The sequence below is a fragment of the Notolepis coatsorum genome (genome assembly GCF_963971535.1).
Source record: "Notolepis coatsorum genome assembly, chromosome: 14".
Classification (NCBI taxonomy): domain Eukaryota; kingdom Metazoa; phylum Chordata; class Actinopteri; order Aulopiformes; family Paralepididae; genus Notolepis; species Notolepis coatsorum.
Window position 1 is genome coordinate 39084376 of NC_140178.1, and position 23668 is coordinate 39108043.

At 45.7% G+C, this 23668-nt stretch overlaps 1 protein-coding gene across 1 annotated transcript in view; it reads left to right on the plus strand.

Moving 5' to 3' along the window:
• Nucleotides 1-23668, plus strand: part of LOC311240507 (protein kinase C beta type-like) — a gene marked incomplete at its 5' end in the record, with an annotated part of 391798 nt that overhangs the window by 331282 nt on the left and 36848 nt on the right. Inside the window, 3 exon segments of the mRNA XM_084329084.1 lie at nt 1461-1634; nt 3597-3688; nt 13679-13741. Of these exon segments, the coding sequence (XP_084185210.1) occupies nt 1461-1634; nt 3597-3688; nt 13679-13741 (329 nt within the window).

The window sequence follows — 23668 nt, forward strand, 5'->3', positions numbered from 1 at the left end:
GTAGGGGTGACACAGGAGAGAATGTTCTTTATTGAGACAGTAGGAAGGCTGAGAGGGACACAGAGTAGGGGAGACACAGAAGACAAAGTTCTTTATTGAGACAGTAGGAAGGCCGAGACGAGAGGGACACAGAGTAGGGGTGACACAGGAGACAAAGTTCTTTATTGAGACAGTAGGAAGGCCGAGACGAGAGGGACACAGAGTAGGGGTGACACAGGAGACAAAGTTCTTTATTGAGACAGTAGGAAGGCCGAGACGAGAGGGACACAGAGTAGGGGTGACACAGGAGAGAATGTTCTTTATTGAGACAGTAGGAAGGCTGAGAGGGACACAGGAGAGAATGTTCTTTATTGAGACAGTAGGGAGGTTGAAAGGGACACAGAGTAGGGGAGACACAGGAGAGAATGTTCTTTATTGAGACAGTAGGAAGGCTGAGAGGGACACAGAGAGAGAATGTTCTTTATTGAGACAGTAAGGCTGAGAAAGACACAGGAGAGAAGGTTCTTTATTGAGATGGTAGGAAGGCTTTGTTTTTGTTTGCTTGATGAAGACGCTGTTGGGTTGAAAACATTGCTTTTTTTAATCCAGTGTGTGGCTATCCATATCCTTCCATTTTTATCTATCTACGCAGACTGTGTAGATATCAGATGACCGTAAATGTCTGCTAACATCACCATAGATGACAATGGCAGAACATGACACAGTAAAAGTAAAAAATGTCATGGTCAACCCATTAGCTAGCAAGCTAATGTTAGCAATGATATCAACGTTATTTAGTTAGTAGCAAGCTAACGTTGAACATTGGTTTCGTTAACAAGGCCGAATGCTAGCTTTATGTTGCCCGATATAATGTGTAGTTAGTTATTTAATTGTATTGACATACACATTGTACATTGTAATGAGAATTATGTAAATAAATGTTTTTCTAAAATCAAAAAATCTCTCTCTCTCTCTCTCTCTCTCTCTCTCTCTCTCTCTCTCTCTCTCTCTCTTTCTTTCTTTCTTTCTTTCTTTCTTTCTTTCTCTCTCTCTCTCTCTCTCTCTCTCTCTCTATCTCTCTCTCTCTCTCTCTCTCTCTCTCTCTCTCTCTCTCTCTCTCTCTCGCTTTGTGTGTGTGTGTGTGTGTGTGTGTGATTATAGAGGAAATTGCTTGGCTGAATTGCTTGGCTGCTGTCAATCTTTCTCCCCTCTCTTTATCTTCTCTCTTATCCCCCTTTCTCTCTTCCCTCTCCCGTATTATCTCCCTCTCTCTCTCTCCCTCTCTCTCTCTCCCCCTCTCTCTCTCTCTCTCTCTCTCTCTCTCTCTCTCTCTCTCTCTCTCTCTCTCTCTCTCTCTCTCTCTCTCTCTCTCTATCCCTCTCTCTTCCCCCTCCTCTCTAGACCCTTCATGAAAAGATGAAATGACCCCCATCTCTCTCTCTCTCTTTTCTCTCTCTCTCCCTTTACCCCCCCCTGTCTAGGTGATGTTAGCAGAGCGTAAAGGCACAGAGGAGCTGTATGCTGTAAAGATCCTGAAGAAAGATGTGGTGATCCAGGATGATGATGTGGAGTGCACCATGGTGGAGAAGAGAGTCCTGGCTCTGTCTGGGAAACCCCCCTTCCTCACACAGCTGCACTCCTGCTTTCAGACCATGGTAATAACAATACTACTACTAATAATAATACTACTACTATTACTACTAATAATAATAATAATAATAGTAATAGTAATACTATATGAATACTATAATATAATATTATATGTGTCAAGGAAACCCCCCTTCCTCAAATAAATGCCGTCCTTCTTTCAGATTATGGTAATATACTACTACTACTACTACTACTACTACTACTACTACTACTACTACTACTACTACTACTACTACTACTACTATTACTACTACTACTATTACTACTACTACTATACTACTACTACTAATAAGAAGAAGAAGAAGAAATATAATATTATATAATATGACATTATATCTGTCAGGGAAACTTCCTGTTGACAGAGTCTGCTATGGGGCGACAATAATATGTTCATGAGGCATGGTTTCTATCTTTAGCCATAAACGGCGTGGTTTATTTCACATGCTCCACAGCAGTACATGATACATCCTTCTCTTATGAGAGTGAAGGTGGAAGAGACAGAGGGGGAGTCGACATCTCCTTAAATACCCTCTACCTGGCGGCAGCATTAACGGCTCCGCCTATAGCGCCCTCTTGTGGAATCAGTTACATACAGTTAGACAGTCACAGTTACTTACTCAGTTACTTGCAATCATATAACCTCTAACTTTAACACGTCCCTTCCTCAAACAGCTACACTCCTGCTTTCAGACCATGGTAACATAATAATAATAATAATAATAATAATAATAATAATAATAATAATAATAATAATAATAATAATAATAATAATAATAATAATAATAATAATAATTTCAACATGCAAAAGTGCAACGTGTAGTGCAAATGTTACTACTGCTACTATCAGACCTTCAGCGCATGCCTTCCTCTCAACCATGTGACCAACTCACCTGTATATAGTCCCTGTGTCTGGACAGGAAGCCATGCAACCAACTCACCTGTATATTATAGTCCAAGACATGTGCTGATGGGGGCTCTACAGTATACCTACCTACAGTATGCATCCATTGCCACAAGGACAAATATACTCTCTTCAGCTTATGATATGAATGGCCTATGACATACACACACACACACACACACACACACACACACACACACACACACACACACACACACACACACACACACACAGACAGAGTTGAGTGTGCTAATCCTCTTCAGCAGTAATGCTCTGACCAGAGAACAGCCAGCTGGCTCCCTGGAAACTACTCACATATAGGACTTAGCAGGCAATTACACGTACACACATACTGTAGAGTACACAGACACACAGACACACAGACACACACACACACACACACACACACACACACACACACACACACACACACACACACACACACACACACACAGTAAATACACAGTAAATACACAATGCACGCATAGAGACATGCAGTACTACATTGTACTATACAGTACAATGCAACTATATACTGTACGCATACCCCACACTCAAACACAAACACACACACACACAATCCCTCTACAGCCTATGACATGTGCTAAGACTACACTGTATATTGGCAATTACTGTAGATAGAGGAACGGAATGGAGTTTCTGATGGCTTTCAATTTATTTCCAGTTCATCTCTGATTGGATGGACAGACTAAAACCATATGACCCCACCCTCCTCTCTATCTCTCTCTCTCTCTCTCTCTCTCTCTCTCGCTCTCTCTCTCTCTCCCTCCTTCTCTGTCTCTTGTTATACCCCTCCTTGCCTTGCTTCCCCACTTTTATCTCTGTCTCTCCCTCCCTCCCTCCTCCCTCCCTTCCTTCCTCCCTCCCTCCCTCAATCTGCCCCTCTCCCTCCATCTCTTTTTCTCTCCCTCCCTCCCCCCTCTATCTACCCCCTCCCCTCTCTCTCCCTCCCTCCCCCCTCTCTCTCCATCTCCTCCCTCCCTCCTTCCCCCTCTCTCTCTGCCTTCCCCTCTCTCTCTATCTCCCTCTCTTTGTCTCTCTCTAGGACCGATTATATTTTGTTATGGAGTACATCAACGGAGGTGACCTCATGTATCAGATTCAGCAGGTTGGCAAGTTCAAGGAGCCTCACGCTGTGTGAGTACACACACACACTAACACACACACACACACTAACACACACACACACACACACACTAACACACGCACACACTAACACACACACACACACACACACACACACACACACACACACACACACACACACACACACACACACACACACACACACACACACACACACATAGACACACACAAATGCCATTCATACTCAAACACTTTACCCCCAACCTTTAAAGCAGTGTGAACAGGCAGCTCACTTGTTAAAGATCCACTCTGGTGCTTTCTTGAGTAGCCAATATCAGATCAGTATATAGGTGTATACATAACATATTTGTAGGCATTTCTGCTTGTATTTCTGCTTTTATTTGGTAGATACTGTATGTTACAAAGGGTCAGATTAAACCGAATATATATATTTATTGCTTGATATCCCTTGTATAATATTTGTATATCGTTTCATATCCCTTGTATATTCTTTGTATATATACATGGAATATCCCTTTACCTAGGTACAAGCCAGACCATAATATTCGTTCTCCTATTGGACAGCGACCCCTAGGCGCCAACGACCATACCCCCAATGGCGAGTTCAAAGCCACCGCCAAGACATGTCTCAACATGTCCAGGTTTGCGCAGTAATACGAGACAGAACTGAGGTTGGCACTAGATTATTCACCTTACGTATAAATACGGCGCAGGTGGAAACAGCAGCAGTTCAGTTCATTCAGTTCATCATTCGTTCAAAGTAACGTTAAGTCTTATCCCAACGTTAAAGCCTTCACCACGAGTCAACGACCAAGTGAAGTGAGCAACCTTGCGTCTAAATAGAGCACTTAGAACCGCGTGCGAATAGGATAGTAAAAGTGTCAGAGCTTAGTGAAATAACGTCAAGTTCGACCTAGTTAAATGTGAAGTACCGCGCACAGGAGAATCTACACCGGCGAATGCAGAGCCTTTTCTGGCTGGACTATATTGCTTTGGTACTGTGGCTGCTGGAGCAGAGAACCGTCTACCCCACTGCTGTGTGGGATCTACCCGTGAGGAGCATCACTCGAGCCCGTCTCTAGGAAGAGGCTGGCTGGCTTCCATCCATGCTGTCGCGCATACTGGATTATAGCTGCTGCTTTTTTTCGAGGGGAGTATATGTACCGCCTCCCGTAGCTGGAGCTTATTTATTCCTCGTTGACCCAGACTTTGCATTCGAACATTCCTCTCCCCTGCTGGCTTACAACCGGAGGGAACCCCCTTAGTATCTCCAGCTGACTACGAGTGTGCCTTATGTAATTCTTATGCTACAGGTGGTGTCAGTTATACCCATCTTAATATGCTCATGGACTTACGCTCTTGACCTACTTAAGTGTTCTTCGCCATATAAGCGCAATTCATAATTCTCAATATTGTAACCTATTGTTGCTGCTCTGATAATAAATACTTCTAAATATAACTTTCTTTGTTAAGCCGTATTCTTGTGTGGGTGTTCACCAGATATACCGTGTACTGTATGGCCAGTAATTAAAGTACATAACTAAGTAGTGGTTTAATAATACCATACTCTCAATACAGTCAGGGAATTGTACCCCTCAGTTACAATTGGTCCTTCGAGCCGGAGGGTATCAGTGTAATATCTAATATAATATTGATATTAACCATGGCCAGCGGTGAACACTCCCCAAGCAGAGCTAGAACGCCCGCAGCGCAGACGTCAGCCACCTCCCTATCTAGAGGCATACGCTGTCAGTCTAATACCTAGCTTTATAAAGACGTTAAATGCGGATAAAATAAATAAAGCGGATAGTCAAAGCATGTCAAAACCTACCGACCAGGCGACCCTGCCAGTAGAGAACCCAGTGGGTTCTAACGTAACTGACCAAGCCCACGGGGGGACCAGGGGGGACATGACATGACTATACCCCCAGACAACGTCAACGGGACGGTCCCCGGAGAGCTCCAGGATAAAGAAAGCGCTCCAGGGACAGAACCCGACCCACTACCAGAAGAGAAGCGCGCCCAGGAGACGGACCTCGAGGCGCGCCCAGAGAACAGATCTCCAACGAGCACTGCCAGAAGCCGATCACCTCAGTCAGTGTCTTCCCCCAGCGAAGCGGACAAGATGCTGGCGCAGGCATTCATCGCCACCCTGGCAGCCTCCACCGAACGCGATCGACTTCAAGCGCAACAACTAAGTGAGCGCGAACATTCTACCATGGAAAGAGAACGTCTCCAGGCTCAACAGACGAGCGAGCGCGAACACGCTGCAATCGAGCGAGAGCGCTTCCAGGCGCAACAAAGGAGTGAAGACGACCGCATAAGACTGGAGACCAGACGCCTTCAGACGGAAGAGAACATTGAAAGAAGCCGCGCCGATGCACAGTGCGCCGCCGCCAATGCACAGCGCGACGCCGCCCATGCCAGCGCCAATGCACAGCGCAACGCCGCCAATGCCCAGCGCGAAGCAGTGCGCGACGCCGCCCATGCCCAGCGCGAGGCAGAGCGCGACCGGCTGCAGGCGCAGATGATGGAACAATTGATTGCCATGGCGACACCCCCTCTCTCCGCACGGAGCTCCCGGAGATCATCACGACAAGGGTCTAGGGCACATTCCCCTACCCGACCAAGCGACCCGGGACCCCGCCAACAGGAGGATCCTGTCCACGTCTCCGAACCCCCTCCCCGACCGGTCCATACGAGACCCAGCAACCGGGAAGAACCGGCCTACGTCGCCGAGAGACTGACTCGAAGACTCCAGGACCTAGCAGAGGAAGAGGAAGAGGAGGCCCAGTACAGCCCCGACCAGCAGCAACGTACTCTGGACCAGGAGGCCCAGTACAGCCCCGACGTCAGCCCCGAGCCACGGCACTACAAACCCCCGACCCAACTCACGGGTGAGTTTGACGTACAGTCAGCACCGAGGAACAGCACCTGGGTACCCGGCCCCTGGTACCCACCAAGTACCAACCCACGACAACACGTACGGGGAGACTCGCCCAGGAGGCCTCTTCCCCAACGCTCACCGATGTGCCAGCCATCCATGGCATCGTACCTTGGCACACCGACGTTCCCAGACTTTACGCGCGAGGACAGTACACGGAATTACGGATGTGCTTGGAGACTATGATGTCCGACGTCCCCGATGAGTCGTACAAATATGCCATCCTCCTCAAGCATCTCAAGGTGCCCAGAGCGCATAATATAGCGCTGGCATATTCCAACTCAAGCACCCCATACTCCGCGGCTCTAGTGGCCCTCGACCAGCGCTATGGACGCATATGGGACTACGTGATACAAGAAATAAGGAATATTGATCGTCTCCCCCCAGCCAAAGACAATAGAGCATTGGATGACCTCTCTATCAAGGTACAATCCCTGGTAGGGATGCTGGGGTCCCAAAGGGAAAAAGGGATACATGAACTGTATGCTAACTCTAATGTAGAAAGGATATTAGAGAAGCTCCCTCCCGCCCGACAAGAGCGCTTCAGGCGGCAAAGAGACCACCGTGATCCCGACGGTCCCGAGCCATCCCTCCTAGACCTGGCCGACTTCCTCGTGAGAGAAGTCAGCAGCCTACGACTGGATACGTTCGTGTGGAGTGGACCAAGCCCAAGAGATGGACCTCGGAGATCTGACGATAACCGCCGGTCGGTGACCGTTATGCACCAAGCCGAATCAGTACCGCAGCACAAGAACCACAACACCCCCTCGACGAAAGAGGAGTGGAAGATTGAATGCCAGTACTGTGAAGGGGAACATCGGCTGTATCAATGTGACACCTTCAAGAAGCTGACCACGGACGAGGTGAGTCAGTGGATCAAAGACCACCGCCGCTGCTTCCGCTGCGCGCGCAGCCATATGGCAGCTGAGTGCCGTTTGAAGAAGAAGTGCAGCAGGTGCGGCGGCGCCCACTTGGAGGTCCTGCATGACATCAACAGGCGTCCGCCAGGACAACAAAGTGGGCCCGTCACGGTAATGTACCAGGCCGAGGCGGTGGCACCAGTACCGAAGATCCACCAGACCGCCCCCTGGTGTACCGACTGCTACAGCAGACACTGGGAGTCACGGTGCTACTCGGACGACCGCGAGTCGGCACCACTCCAGAAGATCCAAGGCAACCGACCAACAGGAGTGCTCCATATAGACCAGCATAGCGGGACCCCCCGAGTGCTCATCAAAGTGGTCAGAGTGCTCCTGAGCTACGAGGACAAGGTCCTGGACACTTACGCCGTCCTAGACGATGGGTCTGAAAAGACTCTCCTCCTCGCTTCCGCCGCAGCCCAGCTGGGTCTGCGGGGTGCCAAAGGAACAATGACAATACGTACCATCAGAAGAGACCAGAAGACCATAAAGGGTGAAAATGTCTCCTTCAAGATAGCAGCGGTGGACCAGCCCGAGAAGCAGTATAGTATTACCAACGTCTTCACCAGCCACGACATAGGCCTGTCACAGTACACCTACCCCATCCCACAGCTGATGGCGAAGTACGTGCACCTACGCAGACTACCTATACCGCTTATCGACGGCGCCACACCGACCCTGCTCATCGGCTCCGACCACGCGGACCTCATTCTCCCAATTGAGGCGGCCCACATCGGACCCAAAGGATGCCCAGTCGCGGTTCAGACCCGACTGGGGTGGACGCTCCAGGGCCCCCTCTACGGACTTGACAGTAAACCCACGTCTACACGCTGCCTGCACACAAAGGTAAGCGACACCGGCCACTCTCTCGTACAGCCCGTTGAGAGGCTATTGACATTAGGCGAGAGGCCTGTGAGAGAACCGTGGGCACAAGAGGGAGTTCGGAACTCCACCCCCCTCAGCTGCGCTCCAGACGTAGCTGACCTCGAACCCAGCACCCCAAGCGACTCCCTGATGGGGCGGCCGGAACCGGCCCCTCCTCAGACGGGGCACAGACCAAACAAGAGGAACAGACGGAGGATGTGGAGGCACAGCCAAGCACAGATCAACCAGTCTCAGGCCCGCTTCCTCCTAAGCCCCCCTCCATCCCGTCCAGCCCGTCAGAAGCGGGTCAAGGACAGGGACAACTTAAAAGTGGACACAATCGGCATGATCATAGACCAGTCACTACCCCGAGCTGCGTGGCCGGCCGGCCGCGTAAGCAAAGTGATCACTGGTGCCGACGGAAAGGTCAGAGCGGCAGAAGTTCTTGTCCAGGGACGAACATACACCCGACCCGTGGCGAGGCTGATAGAGTTGCCAAGGCTACCTGACTCCCTTGCTGACGACCATGACCACTGACTTTGTGAATTGCCCTACTCCTCACAACGAACATTGAGTCGTGGACAAGGCGGTTAATCTGTCTCTGCTTATCTAATTAGGTGCGGACTAATTAGGAGGCGGCTGTTACAAAGGGTCAGATTAAACCGAATATATATATTTATTGCTTGATATCCCTTGTATAATATTTGTATATCGTTTCATATCCCTTGTATATTCTTTGTATATATACACGGAATATCCCTTTACCTAGGTACAAGCCAGACCATAATATTCGTTCTCCTATTGGACAGCGACCCCTAGGCGCCAACGACCATGCCCCCAATGGCGAGTTCAAAGCCACCGCCAAGACATGTCTCAACATGTCCAGGTTTGCGCAGTAATACGAGACAGAACTGAGGTTGGCACTAGATTATTCACCTTACGTATAAATACGGCGCAGGTGGAAACAGCAGCAGTTCAGTTCATTCAGTTCATCATTCGTTCAAAGTAACGTTAAGTCTTATCCCAACGTTAAAGCCTTCACCACGAGTCAACGACCAAGTGAAGTGAGCAACCTTGCGTCTAAATAGAGCACTTAGAACCGCGTGCGAATAGGATAGTAAAAGTGTCAGAGCTTAGTGAAATAACGTCAAGTTCGACCTAGTTAAATGTGAAGTACCGCGCACAGGAGAATCTACACCGGCGAATGCAGAGCCTTTTCCGGCTGGACTATATTGCTTTGGTACTGTGGCTGCTGGAGCAGAGAACCGTCTACCCCACTGCTGTGTGGGATCTACCCGTGAGGAGCATCACTCGAGCCCGTCTCTAGGAAGAGGCTGGCTGGCTTCCATCCATGCTGTCGCGCATACTGGATTATAGCTGCTGCTTTTGTCTGCCGATCGAGGGGAGTATATGTACCGCCTCCCGTAGCTGGAGCTTATTTATTCCTCGTTGACCCAGACTTTGCATTCGAACATTCCTCTCCCCTGCTGGCTTACAACCGGAGGGAACCCCCTTAGTATCTCCAGCTGACTACGAGTGTGCCTTATGTAATTCTTATGCTACAGGTGGTGTCAGTTATACCCATCTTAATATGCTCATGGACTTACGCTCTTGACCTACTTAAGTGTTCTTCGCCATATAAGCGCAATTCATAATTCTCAATATTGTAACCTATTGTTGCTGCTCTGATAATAAATACTTCTAAATATAACTTTCTTTGTTAAGCCGTATTCTTGTGTGGGTGTTCACCAGATATACCGTGTACTGTATGGCCAGTAATTAAAGTACATAACTAAGTAGTGGTTTAATAATACCATACTCTCAATACAGTCAGGGAATTGTACCCCTCAGTTACACTGTAGATAGACGCAGGCACGCGGGAACTATAAAACGGCAGGGGGTGCTGGGGGGTCGCCAGATGAAAAAATAAAAAATAAAAAATGTTGGTCAGGCCACTGAACTTAGAAGCAGGCCAGGCCAGTGTTTCTATTTCCACCAGCGCAATAGTTAGATAACCTAGGTGGGGAACAACCAGGAGATCACTGCAACTCACACAAGTTGGAGAACTATCTATCTCTCTCTCTCTCTTGCTCTCACACACACACAAAGGGAGCCGCATGTGATTGGTGGAGGCGGGATCCTTACGAAAAACTGCTAATCATTGACACATGCTAGCCTGTAATAATCCCCCCCAGAAAAATTTACTTTGCATTTGATATATTGCAAATATATGCCATCACACACACTGGCATTTAAAGGGTTAGAATTATAAAATGAATATGTGGTGTTATGATCAGGGCTGAAGTTGAATAAAATATTGTATTTATCAATTACAAAAAACTGAAAATCCATAAAAATCTGTGTTGTTGCTAATCATACATATGCTAGCCTGTTTTTTAACAATAAGTTGTGATGCCATCACAAACACTGGCATTTAAAGGGTACAAATAAAAAAAATGCCTGCACCAGAATGCAGGAAATTAAGTCTTTGTAACAAAGAAATTCCTGGTGGGGGACCCCCAGACCCCCTGCTTAAAAAGTGGCCTGACTGGGGCTATATTTCCTGGCCTGAATGATTTCCCCAGTCCGGCCCTGGTTAAAAGCCTCCAATGCTTATTAGTGTGTGTGCATTTGAACGTTTGCATGTTTCAACCATACATTTCCATTTAAAATATTTTTTTTTACCTCCTATAATAGTGGGGGTCGCGGCTCTCTGACACCGTTTTTTTTGGGTCGCGGCCTGAAAAGTTTGGGAACCCCTGGTCTAGCCTGTACCCCCCAGACATGTTGCTGGCCCTGTCAAAACAGTATCCTATCAGCCTCTCCATGGGCAGGTCGAGGCGTAAAAGTATTTTATACACAAAAACAGCGTCTCGGCTGTTGTGTCTGGGCCGGGCATTGTAAAAACCCCAAAAGAAGTTCTGAGCTTCCAAGTTGTCATCGGCTAACTGTATATTACACGAGAATTGTTCTTTTCCAGTGAGTGACATCAGTGGTTCCGTCAGCGCTCAAGCCAAAGATTGGGCTTTTGGATGCTTTGCCTCTAATTTGTCGCTGAATATCATGGGCAAGCAGCTGTAAGATTTCGTTTTGGATGTTGTTGGACATCCAGTTGTCTCTCTTTTGGAGCCAATTCTTCAACTCGGGATCAGACTCGGTGCGCACTCTTTCCATCATGAGCTGCCATAATACCCCATCCCAATTTGCATCACCCCTCAGTGGAAGCCCCTGGCGCCCGAGGGGGGGTATAGGGGAACAGACTCAGTTAACTCTTCAATACCTGATGCTGAGGCTGAACCCGTCGTCTCTGTCTCTCTCTGACGTTTATCAGATTTAGTGGGACTATCACTGGGACCGGCGGGACGTTTCGAAAATAAATCTGATATTTTTCTTTTCTGCGAGTGAGACATTCTGTGCTAGCAAAGTCTGACTACTAGCTCAAATCGACTGACTGCGCAAGCACTGTATCACAGTAGCTCAGTGGTTCGTGGCGCGTGGGAAGGGCGGGAGACAGGAGGTGAATACAATTAGTTGTTTCACCTGTCATTCAATCAGTCTGTGACAGTCTGTCATCACTCGAAAATCTACTCGGTTTTACACGTATGATTGTGTACATACAGTAGTGTAATGAATGAATGAAAACTTTATTTAACAGATTGGAGAATGGCTACAATACAGTACGGCTCAATACACACAATATTAAAATGGTGACGTGCTTTGAGCAGGATAAACTTATAATATACAGTGTTACAGTTATACAGTTACAGTATATACAAATATATAAATACTGCCATAAAAAAAAATATATATATATATATATTTTTTTTTTTTTTTTTTTTTTTGCAATAATTGAGAGGGGGTGCTGCAGCACCCCCCGCACCCCCCCTTCCCGCGTCCCTGGATAGACGTCACCTAGTGTCATCTGGGTAATGCAGTTTATTTAGGGCCATGTAGAATCTGCCTGGTCCTAAATAAACTGCATTACCCAAGAGTTGTCAGGGTAAAATGTTGAAGTGCCCGTATTGTGTACCGATGAGTACCGGCCCACTTCAAGGACTGATTACAATCACCTGCTATTTGGCTACAATCACCTGCTATTTGACTACAATCACCTGTTATTTGACTCCCATCACCTGTTATTTGACTACAATCACCTTCTATTTGACTACAATCACCTGCTATTTGACTACAATCACCTGCTATTTGACTACAATTTGACTACAATCACCTGCTATTTGACTACAATCACCTGTTATTTGACTACAATCACCTGCTATTTGGCTACAATCACCTGTTATTTGACTACAATCACCAGTTTGACTACCATCACATGTTATTTGACTACAATAACATGTTATTCGACTACAATCACGTTATTTGACTACAATGACATGTCATTTGACTACACGCACATGTTATTTGACGACAATCACCTATTACTTGCCAGCCAAGATGTATGTGATGATGATGTGATGGAATACTATGGGTAGAGGTAATGAGCTGGAATCAAACCCATGACTACAGTATGTGACCTGGATCAGAGCTCCCTGAGCTGGGATACCACAGATACATAGACTCTCAAGGGGGTCATACTTTAGTCCAAAATACTATTTAGCTCCAGTGTTGACAACAGTACATTTAATATTATTTCTGCTGTCACATACTGTCCAAACCCACATTTTAGCTTTCTGTGGCAGTTGTTTACATTTGGATTCAGGAGCAGGCCTTTAAAACACTTCAGATTCCGAGTGCTTGAAAATGCTCCACATGCTCTATACAGCTGAGCACACTTTCAAAGGCTATCTGACACTATGCCCTTTATACATACAGTGTACGCAAACACAAAGCCAATGTACGCATTCAATTGTATACACATACATGCACGCGCACAAACACATACACACACACACTCACACACACACACTGTGGTGTGTGTGTTTATCCAGGCTCCTCCTGTTGATCTTATCAGCTGGTCTCTGGCCTGGAAGAGACAGCATTGACCTTTTATCACACACACACACACACACACACACACGCACACACGCGCACACACACACACACACACACACACACACACACACACACACACACACAATATTCTCCTGATCTTAATCTTGATCTTGCTGTTTGTCTGTGGCGTGTGTGTGTGTGTGTGTGTGTGTGTGTGTGTGTGTGTGTGTGTGTGTGTGTGTGTGTGTGTGTGTGTGTGTGTGTGTGTGTGTGTGTGTGTGTGTGTGTGTGTGTGTGTGTGTGTGTGTGTGTGTGTCTGTTTCTGTTTCTGTTTCTTTTTAGGTTCTATTCTGCGGAGATAGCCATCGGTCTGTTCTTCCTGCATCTAAAGGGCATCATCTATAGGTACAGTCCATTTAATACTGTAATAATAATAATAATAATAATAATAATAATAATAATTAATATATATATGTACAGTATAGTTAGTAATGTAATAATAATTCATCTATAGGTACAGTCTAGTTAATACTGTAATTATAATGAATCTATAGGTACAGTCCAATTAATACTGTAATAATAATGAATATATAGGTACAGTATAGTTAATAATGTAATTATAATTCATGTATAGGTAGGTACTAGGGGTGTAACGATGCGACCTCACAATGATTAATTTCGATTATTCAGGCAACGATTCAATGCATCATGAAATCTCTTCATTGACCACGATTCGATTCGATACATTTAATAAATGTTCTATCAGTTAATTTCCCAAAAATTTTAAAAACAAATGTGGCTGGGGGAACTGATTCACTCAGCATGAATGGACTATACAGTAGGTCAATAAAAACAATACACACACAAAAAAAACATAAAAAAATATATATATATTTTTATTTTATTTCGATTAATTTAGATTATAATAGATTCTAACATATTCAAATCGATTAGAATCGATGCATTTAGATTAATCGATGCATCGTTACACCCCTAATAGGTACAGTCCACCGCACCGCACCAACTCTGGACTCATTTAAAAAAACTGCTCAAAACCCACCTCTTCAACTTGGCCTTCAACCCCTAACTTTCTCACTTTATATGTATATGTTGTGTCTGTCCACTATGTTTGTTAATTTGTCATCCCCCCCCCCCCCCCCCCCTATGTAAAGCGACCTTGGGTCCTCTGAAAGGCGCTATATAAAACGAAGTTATTATTATTATTAGTCCATTTAATACTGTAATAATAATTAATATATAGTAGGGATGCACCGAATGGGAAATTCTTGGCCGAAACCGATACCGAAAATAGGAAACAGTTGGCCGAAAACCGAATGCCGAAAGGCCGAAAATGATTCATAGAATAGAATTTTTTTTTACCAATGTTGTTCAGCTACCTGATTATGGAAAAATATATGATTATGGCAAAACTTAACTTAAATAATAACTATTATGGGTCTTTTTGTATCACAAACAGTACTGTATTTGCAATCTGGTATGTCATAAATGTATAGATGTAGCAGTACTGTCTATCTGTATGTCATATATGTCCTGATTAATTGAAAATGGGGGACCCTGATGTAAACAAGACGAGAGTCTTTCTCTGGTCTGCATTCCCTTAACAATTGTGTGTATTGAGCTGTACTGTATTGTACCCATTCTGCAATCTGTTAATAAAGTTTTCAATCAATCAGAGAGAGAGAGAGAGAGAGAGAGAGAGATGCTCTACTGAGCGCACCTTTCTAGTCACCAGATGAATGCGCTCTCTTGACTTTGGCACAGTAGACGCGCGACAGCGTCAATGTGAGAAACACAATCCCTCTCGCTCTGAATAATATGCATATTAGATCACTCTGTGATTAACCGCGACGGGCATAGTAAATAAGGATATAAACTATAAAGCATGTTAAAGACGCATTTATTGGACTCGTTGCGCGCAGAGTTTACAGCGCGCCTCCCGAGTCCCAAGAGGAGTTATCACACAGGCTGCAGAATGCAGGACTGAAGAGCTCACGTTTGCACATGTAATGACTGAATCCGCGTTTTTTTTTTTTTTGGATCTTTTTCCCCCTCCATTTTCCTCCGATTTTCTCCCATCCCAATGTTAGTCGTATGCCAATTCCCAGTCCCTTCCTGGTCGCTGCGCACTTACCCCCCACAGTCAGATCATCTGGGAGAGTGGAGGCTACCACGTGCTTCCTCCGACACACGTCCAGCCAATCACCGCTTCTTTTCACCTGGCAGCGCGGATTCTCATCGAGAGGGCGGAGCGTGTGGGAGGATCACACTATCCCCCTCAAGTCCTATCCGCGCTTAGCAGGCGCCCCGACCGAACTGTAGGAGTCGCTGTTTACAACAACCCGGACCCACCCCGCCAGCTTCTCCCACCCTCTAATACAGCCAATTGTATTAGTGCAGACGGCCAGCCAAGCTGGTGACAACCCCGGAGCTGTGAGCTGGATTCGAACAGGCGAATCCAGCTCACAGCTCCGGGGTTGGTGACGAACGCAATCTCCGCTCGGCCACCTAACCGCCTCTGAATCCGCGTTTTGATGACATCATCACAACAACACGCGTTAGGTTACAGCTGGTGGTTTCTGTTTCAGTGATATATTTTCGGTGAAAAAACTCTTTCGGTGGCCGAAATTTTGGTGCATCCCTAATATATAGGTACAGTATAGTATTTTGCATAGTTAATCTGCTCCCAGGGTGGGATTTGTTAACCCTTTAATAACACACAACACACATGATGGTGTTACATAGGAGCGCTGCTCCTCATCCTCAGCCAGTGAAGAACAGTGAGAGGGAAGAGATGCTGCTCTGCCTCCCAGCGCCGCCTCTAGCTGCTCTGCCTCCCAGCGCCGCCTCTAGCTGCTCTGCCTCCCAGCGCCGCCTCTAGCTGCCATGATGGGACTGTTACGTGTTACACCGGAGCATTCCCCAACGTTCCCCTTGTTGTTCCACATCACCTTAAAGGGGAATGCCACCCGTTTTAAGAGTTCACATTATGTTCTTCCCGTGCCCCAGGACAGTTCAGTCAGTATTCTGTGAACACGCACCACACTCTCCTAAAGCTATAAATCAGAGCGAGAGAACTCTCCAATCGGATGAAGTAACTGGGCTATCAAATCTGGGGCTGCTCCATAGACAATGAATGGGGCTCTGAGTTTATGAGGCCATAACATGTTTGTGTGAGCTCTTACACACAAATTAGGTCTATATCCCAGCATTGCCAGAAGGTCTGAATCATAATTGAAATTCCTCACTTTTTTCTTTTTGTCATGCGATTGTGATGGTAATAAACCATTATTAGAGTATAGAAGAAACCTAGCCAAAATGATCTCCCGGCCATGCTAACAAAATTGGTTGCAACGTGTTTCTTTCTCTGTATTGAGCTTTAGTGTGTGTTCAAGATAGCTCCCAGAGTATGGAGCAATGCTGACTTTCCACATTCAGACCATGCTCAGGGGAACTCTAAGCATAATCTAATCATTTGAGCAAGATAAGGTCCAAAGTTCCAGTCCAGTCATTATAGTGATGTAAGGTGCCAGCTTTCCAATAAGGGCTTTATAGATAAACAAATACCAATGTTTATTACGCGTCTCTGCCAGAGAAAACCACCTCAATATATATGGCTCTAGTGAACTGTATGACTTTTGTTTTATTTGCATTAAGTACCAATTTTAGCTTAATACGTGCACCTTGTAGAGCAAATTAAATTGACATTAGCAACTTCAGAGACCAGAATGTGGGACCTATAAACACATGTACTATCCAATAACATTGTGAGGCTGAACAACAGGACCCATTGACTATGTAAATGTAAAAATAAACATTTACAGACCCTTTTTTATATACGTAGCTAAAAGTTAGAGGTGATGTTATAATTTTGCAAACGAGTGCCTCACACTATCTTATAAATGGCTTTTTCCAGTGGTTTGCATTGTTTTCTAGCAATGTGGGGTTGTACCAACACTGACTAGATGTGAAATCTCTACCCAGTCCTGTTTCTTCAGTACAGCTGAGACAAGAACCTCCCCCACTGAACCAAGCCATTCTGAATTGACTCGCTCGCTGACGTGAATAGGCTCTGATCTGCCACCGCCCGCCCACAATCAACTCTGATACGTTTAAATTATGAGCAGCGAGTGGAAATAATGCCGAAGCACTTTCGATAGCAGAGACCATCAGCTGTTCCACTCTCAGCACTTTGTCAAAAGTGTTCGACAGCATAGCTCCAGAGTGCTTATAAATCCCAGCTCCCCCCCCCTTCTAATAAGCTTTGCAATGCACCCTCGTAACGCTAACGTAACATTAGCCGCTATTACAGTATTAGCTTCGCTGGTTAGAATGGGTGGGAGGGATTCGGGGGGGAGCTCTTTCTCTCTCTCTCTCTCTCTCTCTCTCTCTCTCTCTCTCTCTCTCTCTCTCTCTCTCTCTCTCTATCTCTCTCTCTCTCTCTCCCTCTCTCTCTCTTTCTCTCTCTCCCTCTCCCTCTCCCTCTCTCTCTATCTCTCTCTCTCTCTCTCTCTCTCTCTCTCTCTCTCTCTCTCTCTCGTATCTGCTAGTTCATTGACAGTGACTGTCAATCAAAGCGCATTGGAAGTATGGGCGGAGCCCAGCCAAAAACAGCTTGGAGTCTGGAAGGGCAGAAAGTGGTGCACCAAAGTACTTGATTAAAAATACATAACAATGAATTTTACTGAAGAAAACCTTCCAGATGTGTTCCAGAGACTCACAGGAATTGTGTAAAATTGCCCAAATAGTGAAAAATAAAGCAAAATATGGGACCTTTAAAGGAAATGTGCAGGTTGTACAGAATGAGCAATACAATACACAATAGGGTCATGAGCAATAAAGATGGCCTTGACATCCCCTCAATGAAGAGACAATATCATTAATATAAATGGTAAAGGGGACAGGACCCAAAATGTTATCTTGCGGAACATCTTTTGTTACCAGCAACAACTCAGAATGGCCACTCCCTAATGCATATACTGAAGTATCTCAAACAAATAATTCTGAAACCAATCACAAGCATTTCCATCAAAACCAATACTGCAACTGTATCAAATGCTTTTGACAGATCTATGAAAAGGGCAACACAATGTTGCTTATTGTCTAAAGCGGATACTATATTATTTGTAACTAATGTAATGGCTGAACTGAAGTAGTGCTATGGTTAGCTCTAAATCCAGATTGGTGTGGAAAGAAATGTCTTGAGTTGGTTATTTACCAAAGATTCTAGGATTTTCTAAAGACAGGATCATCATAATTATCTAGATAATTTCTATCACCTCCTTTATCTAATGGGCTGACTTCCAAACACTAGGAAATATGCCTGTTGTGATAGAAAGATTAAATGTGTGCATCAAATGTATGCGTCAAATGGATAAAGGATAAATGTATCCATTTTCTGTGCCCTCAGTTCGAATTTGAGTGGGTATGTTTTCTCAAAATCAAATCAAATCAAATTTAGTGGTAAGGCCCGACAACACACGTTAATGTCTCCATGAGCCGGATACGTCTTCTTTAAACAAGTCAAGAAGAAACATCACAATAAGTCAAGAACAAAACAAGAACACCATAAAGTCCCAAAAATGTAAAATAAATGCAAAATAAATAAATGCAACACTCACGCAAAGGTAAGGAAAAACTCACTAAAACCTAGCAATAGGAAAAAATGCACCACAGGCAATGTGGAGGAGAGAAACCTTAGAAGGGCCATTCAAGGGGGGATCTCCCTTCTTAGATGTCGGTGATAGTAGTGTTGCAATAAAACAGGCGAACAGTTGGTAGGCATGCACCTCATATGTGTAGTGAAACACAGATAAGTGCATGCGATAGCAACTGAACATTTTGAAAGATTAAAGATAGAGCTGATAGCGGATCTATTTGAGGCACAGGGGCGGCGCAGATAGGGTCGCATCCTCCTGGTCTTCATCACGGGACGTCCAACACTCCAGTCGTCACTCCGAGACAGCCACTTACAGGGAGACAGGGAGACGGGACAGGCATTAGACAGTTCGCGTGATTGTGATGGGCGGACATAGCAATAGATACAAGTGGTAAGCACATGGCGGCTGGGTGGCGCAGCGGTCTAAGCGCTCGTCAGCAAAGCGCGAGACACCGGTATCGAATCCGGCTGTCAGCGTTGCCTCCGGCTTGGGCCGGCCGTCATACTGACTCAATTGGCAGAGTCAGCGGAAGGGGAGTCGATTGGTGGTAATCTGGTCGTTGTAAACAGCGACTCCTACAGGTCGGTCAGGGTGCCTGCACAGCAAGGACAGGAGATGTCAAGGGTAGTGTGAGCCTCCCACACATTACACCTCGCCAATGACAGTCCGCGCTGGCAGGTGAAAAGAAGTGGCTGGCTAACTCTGCATGTATCGGAGGGGACATGCAATAGATTCTTCAACCCTCCCTACGACCGACCAGTGGGGGGCACATGCGAGCAATGATCAAGACAGGGGAGGGGGGAATTGGTACGACTAAATTGCCATTGGAGAAAACCAGAAAAAGAAGGAGAAAAAGTGGATCAAAAGTGGTAAGCACATATACCAAATATTTGTGCTTTGTCTCATAGTGGCGCTTCACATTGCCACTTATGCCACTCATAATCGCCATAATTGACACATACTGGTTTTGAACTGTCCGTGGGAAGAAAGAACAATTAAGAGTGTTCATTCTTGATTAAAAGCTCTGTTTACTGGGCGCCCCAGTGGCGAACCACATAGCGCGCTCAGCCGCGACACAGCCGACCCGGGTTCGATTCCCGAACCCGTCGTTATTTGCCGAATGTCTTCCCCCCACTCTGTCTCCCATTCCTCCTCTGTCTCTCTCTACTGGACTGCCCAGTAGCAATAAAGCGATAAAACGCCAATCTAAAAAAAAAAAAAAAAAAGGCTCCGTTTACTTTTTAGAGCATGCCATGTGGACATACTTTTCTCTTGACTCACTCATCTTGTCTCATCTCCCCTGTGCATCTCACTGACTCAAGTTGCAATGTAGTGTCACATGAGATGACTTTTAGTTTCCAGTGCCGTAAAGGCTAGATAAGCTGTGCCGCTTTAAAAATAGAAACGCTTGATAAAATGTTTATAATTCTCAATAATTTTATGGGTTATAGGTCCCGGTCTGGATAAGACAGCATCTGGGTCCATAGCCGGACCACTGTTCGCCTATGGTTGACCTCTGACCTCTGATTCTGATTTGGTCCTTGTGGGTTTAGTAATCAGCTGGGATCAATTGAGGTTACTGCTAATGTCCTTGATGTAATTAGAGGTTTTATTCAACCAATCAAGATTAAAGTCACCCCTGACAATCAATTCAACATCAATACAACCACAATAGGGGCAGCGATGGACTAGAGAAGTGGGTTTGTGACCAGAAGGTCGCCAGTTTGATCCCCCGGAGGAAAAAACTGGGCGGGACGTGAATGAATAACTTGGGGGGCAGGCTCAGGAGGTAGAGCGGTTGTCTGTAATCAGAAGGTTCCCGGTTCGATTCCAGGTTCGATTCTCACTCCTCCCAGGCAGCGCGTCGACGTGTCCTTGAGCCAGACACTTAAAACCCTTAATTGCTCCAGATGAGCAGGTCGGCACCTTGCATGGTTGCCTCCACCGTCGGTGTGTGAATGTGTGAGTGAATGGGTGAATGTGAGGAACAAAATTGTAAAGCGCTTTGGATAAAAGCACTATATAAAATGCACCATTTAACTCTCTCTCCCATCCCTCAATTCCAACCTCTGAAGAGCCCTTGAGCAAGGCACTTAACCCCCAACTGCTCCAGTGGAGTTGCTCAGTGGTGAAGAGTGTCAGACTGTGGTTGTACTGGGCAGCTCCTAGTGGTCAACAGTGTCAGACTGTGGTTATACTGGGCAGCTCCTGGTGGTCAACAGTGTCAGACTGTGGTTATACTGGGCAGCTCCTGGTGGTCAACAGTGTCAGACTGTGGTTGTACTGGGCAGCTCCTAGTGGTCAACAGTGTCAGACTGTGGTTGTACTGCGCAGCTCCTAGTGGTCAACAGTGTCAGACTGTGGTTGTACTGCGCAGCTCCTAGTGGTCAACAGTGTCAGACTGTAGTTGTACTGCGCAGCTCCTAGTGGTCAACAGTGTCAGACTGTGGTTGTACTGCGCAGCTCCTAGTGGTCAACAGTGTCAGACTGTGGTTGTATTGGGCAGCTCCTAGTGGTCAACAGTGTCAGACTGTGGTTGTACTGCGCAGCTCCTAGTGGTCAACAGTGTCAGACTGTGGTTGTACTGCGCAGCTCCTAGTGGTCAACAGTATCAGACTAGTTGTACTGGGCAGCTCCTAGTGGTCAACAGTGTCAGACTGTGGTTGTACTGGGCAGCTCCTAGTGGTCAACAGTGTCAGACTGTGGTTGTACTGGCAGCTCCTAGTGGTCAACAGTGTCAGACTGTGGTTGTACTGCGCAGCTCCTAGTGGTCAACAGTGTCAGACTGTGGTTGTACTGCGCAGCTCCTAGTGGTCAACAGTGTCAGACTGTGGTTGTACTGGGCAGCTCCTAGTGGTCAACAGTGTCAGACTGTGGTTGTACTGGGCAGCTCCTAGTGGTCAACAGTGTCAGACTGTGGTTGTACTGGGCAGCTCCTAGTGGTCAACAGTGTCAGACTGTGGTTGTACTGCGCAGCTCCCAGGTGTGAATGTGAAGCTGAAAAAGAGCATCTGTCCACAGTGGACCTATCCCGGTTAAATGAAGGTTAAAAAAATGTAAAAGAAATACTGACAGAATAAACCTTATCAATGGAGTTTGCATACATAGACCCCCCTTATGTAGGCTGGTAAAGCTATGCCTCCTAAAGTGTGCAAACGGAAGTACAGGAAGTACCGGCTACAGGCTTTCCGGTTTCGACAAAACAATTATAGAAACATGTGAAGTGCACAATATTTCCTTGTTTAAGCCACTGCAACGGCTTTGCCTGAAGAATTGACTACATGACCGCGACGTTCTAGCTTGTTTGCCGACAGGATTCGGGGAAAAGTTTGGTCCATTCGGAGGCAGCTTCCAGGGGAAGTACATACACCGGAAATTCACACTTTCGGCCGTAGTGCTTTACCAGTCTTTATCTCACGGAGGAGATAAAACTGGGAACGAGGTTACCCCTTATGGGCACATAATTGCCCATTGCACAGCCCTGGCCTGGCCTATTCCTATTTTATCTTTATTGTAAATTCTCAGATTATATTGTGCTATATTTAATTTAGTTTATATCCTATTTAATATTATTCAACCTCTTTTTTTACAGGCCCTCATTTATCAATAATGTGTAGAAAGTGTTATATTTTCGTTCCTACGCACGGAATTTAGAATGTCTCTACGCACAGAAAAATTGGGATTTATCAACCGTGCGTGCACAGGTCGTACACACACTCCGTGTTGATAAATACCATTGTTCTTACCGTCTATGCTAGTGCATGATTATCCATATAGTAATGAAACACCCCCATGGGATGTGAAATAATGGACTAAGCGGAGCGAACTATGAGAAACTTCACAGAGCGAGATTGATCACGGAGGTCTAGCTGAGGAGGAGGGAGTGTGTAGACTATCTTCGGTGCCAAGGATGTTGACTGACCCAGTCCTGCTACAGAACCAGCACATTGACAGAAATAAATGACACGCTGACCCGACATTAAGCACTGTAAGGACTGAAATGAACGAGTCGCTGAAGCACACTGTATGTGCAACCCAATGGAGAATACAAACTCGTAACCACTATTTTTCGCTTGCGTTTTCCATATACCATACATATACTGCAAATAAAATGCCTTTTTTCATTGATAACGACATTATCAGCCAAAATGCGCATCGCAGATTACATTGACCGAGTGGAATCCCGTTCACATAACTGGATTTGTTCATTGATACAGGTACAGTCTATTGCTCCGATGATGTTGGATAACCTGGCGTAAAATCCTCTCTTGGCCTCAGCCTGCTGTTATTATTGATATATGGATATTGTATGTAGTTGGGGGTTGGGGAAATTACACTGCGTTTTGTTCCACGCTCCAATTTGGGTCCCAAATTACGGTACAAATCAAGGAGAATGTGTCTCGGGTAACGGTATGTTCTCTCTCTGCAAATAGACTCTGTATGCCCTATATCGCTGTAAACATCTGAGCGCACACCGCGAGAAGTATTCCTATAATAACGCTATGAACCAGGCTGAATTCATTTGGAAATACCTATTCCAAATGCTATTTATAGGGTTTGACAATAATTACACTAATGTCGCTATTTTACAATTAACTATAATGAATTACGGGTCATACAGAACATGGCAGTGTTGAAACTAATGCATGAAAGT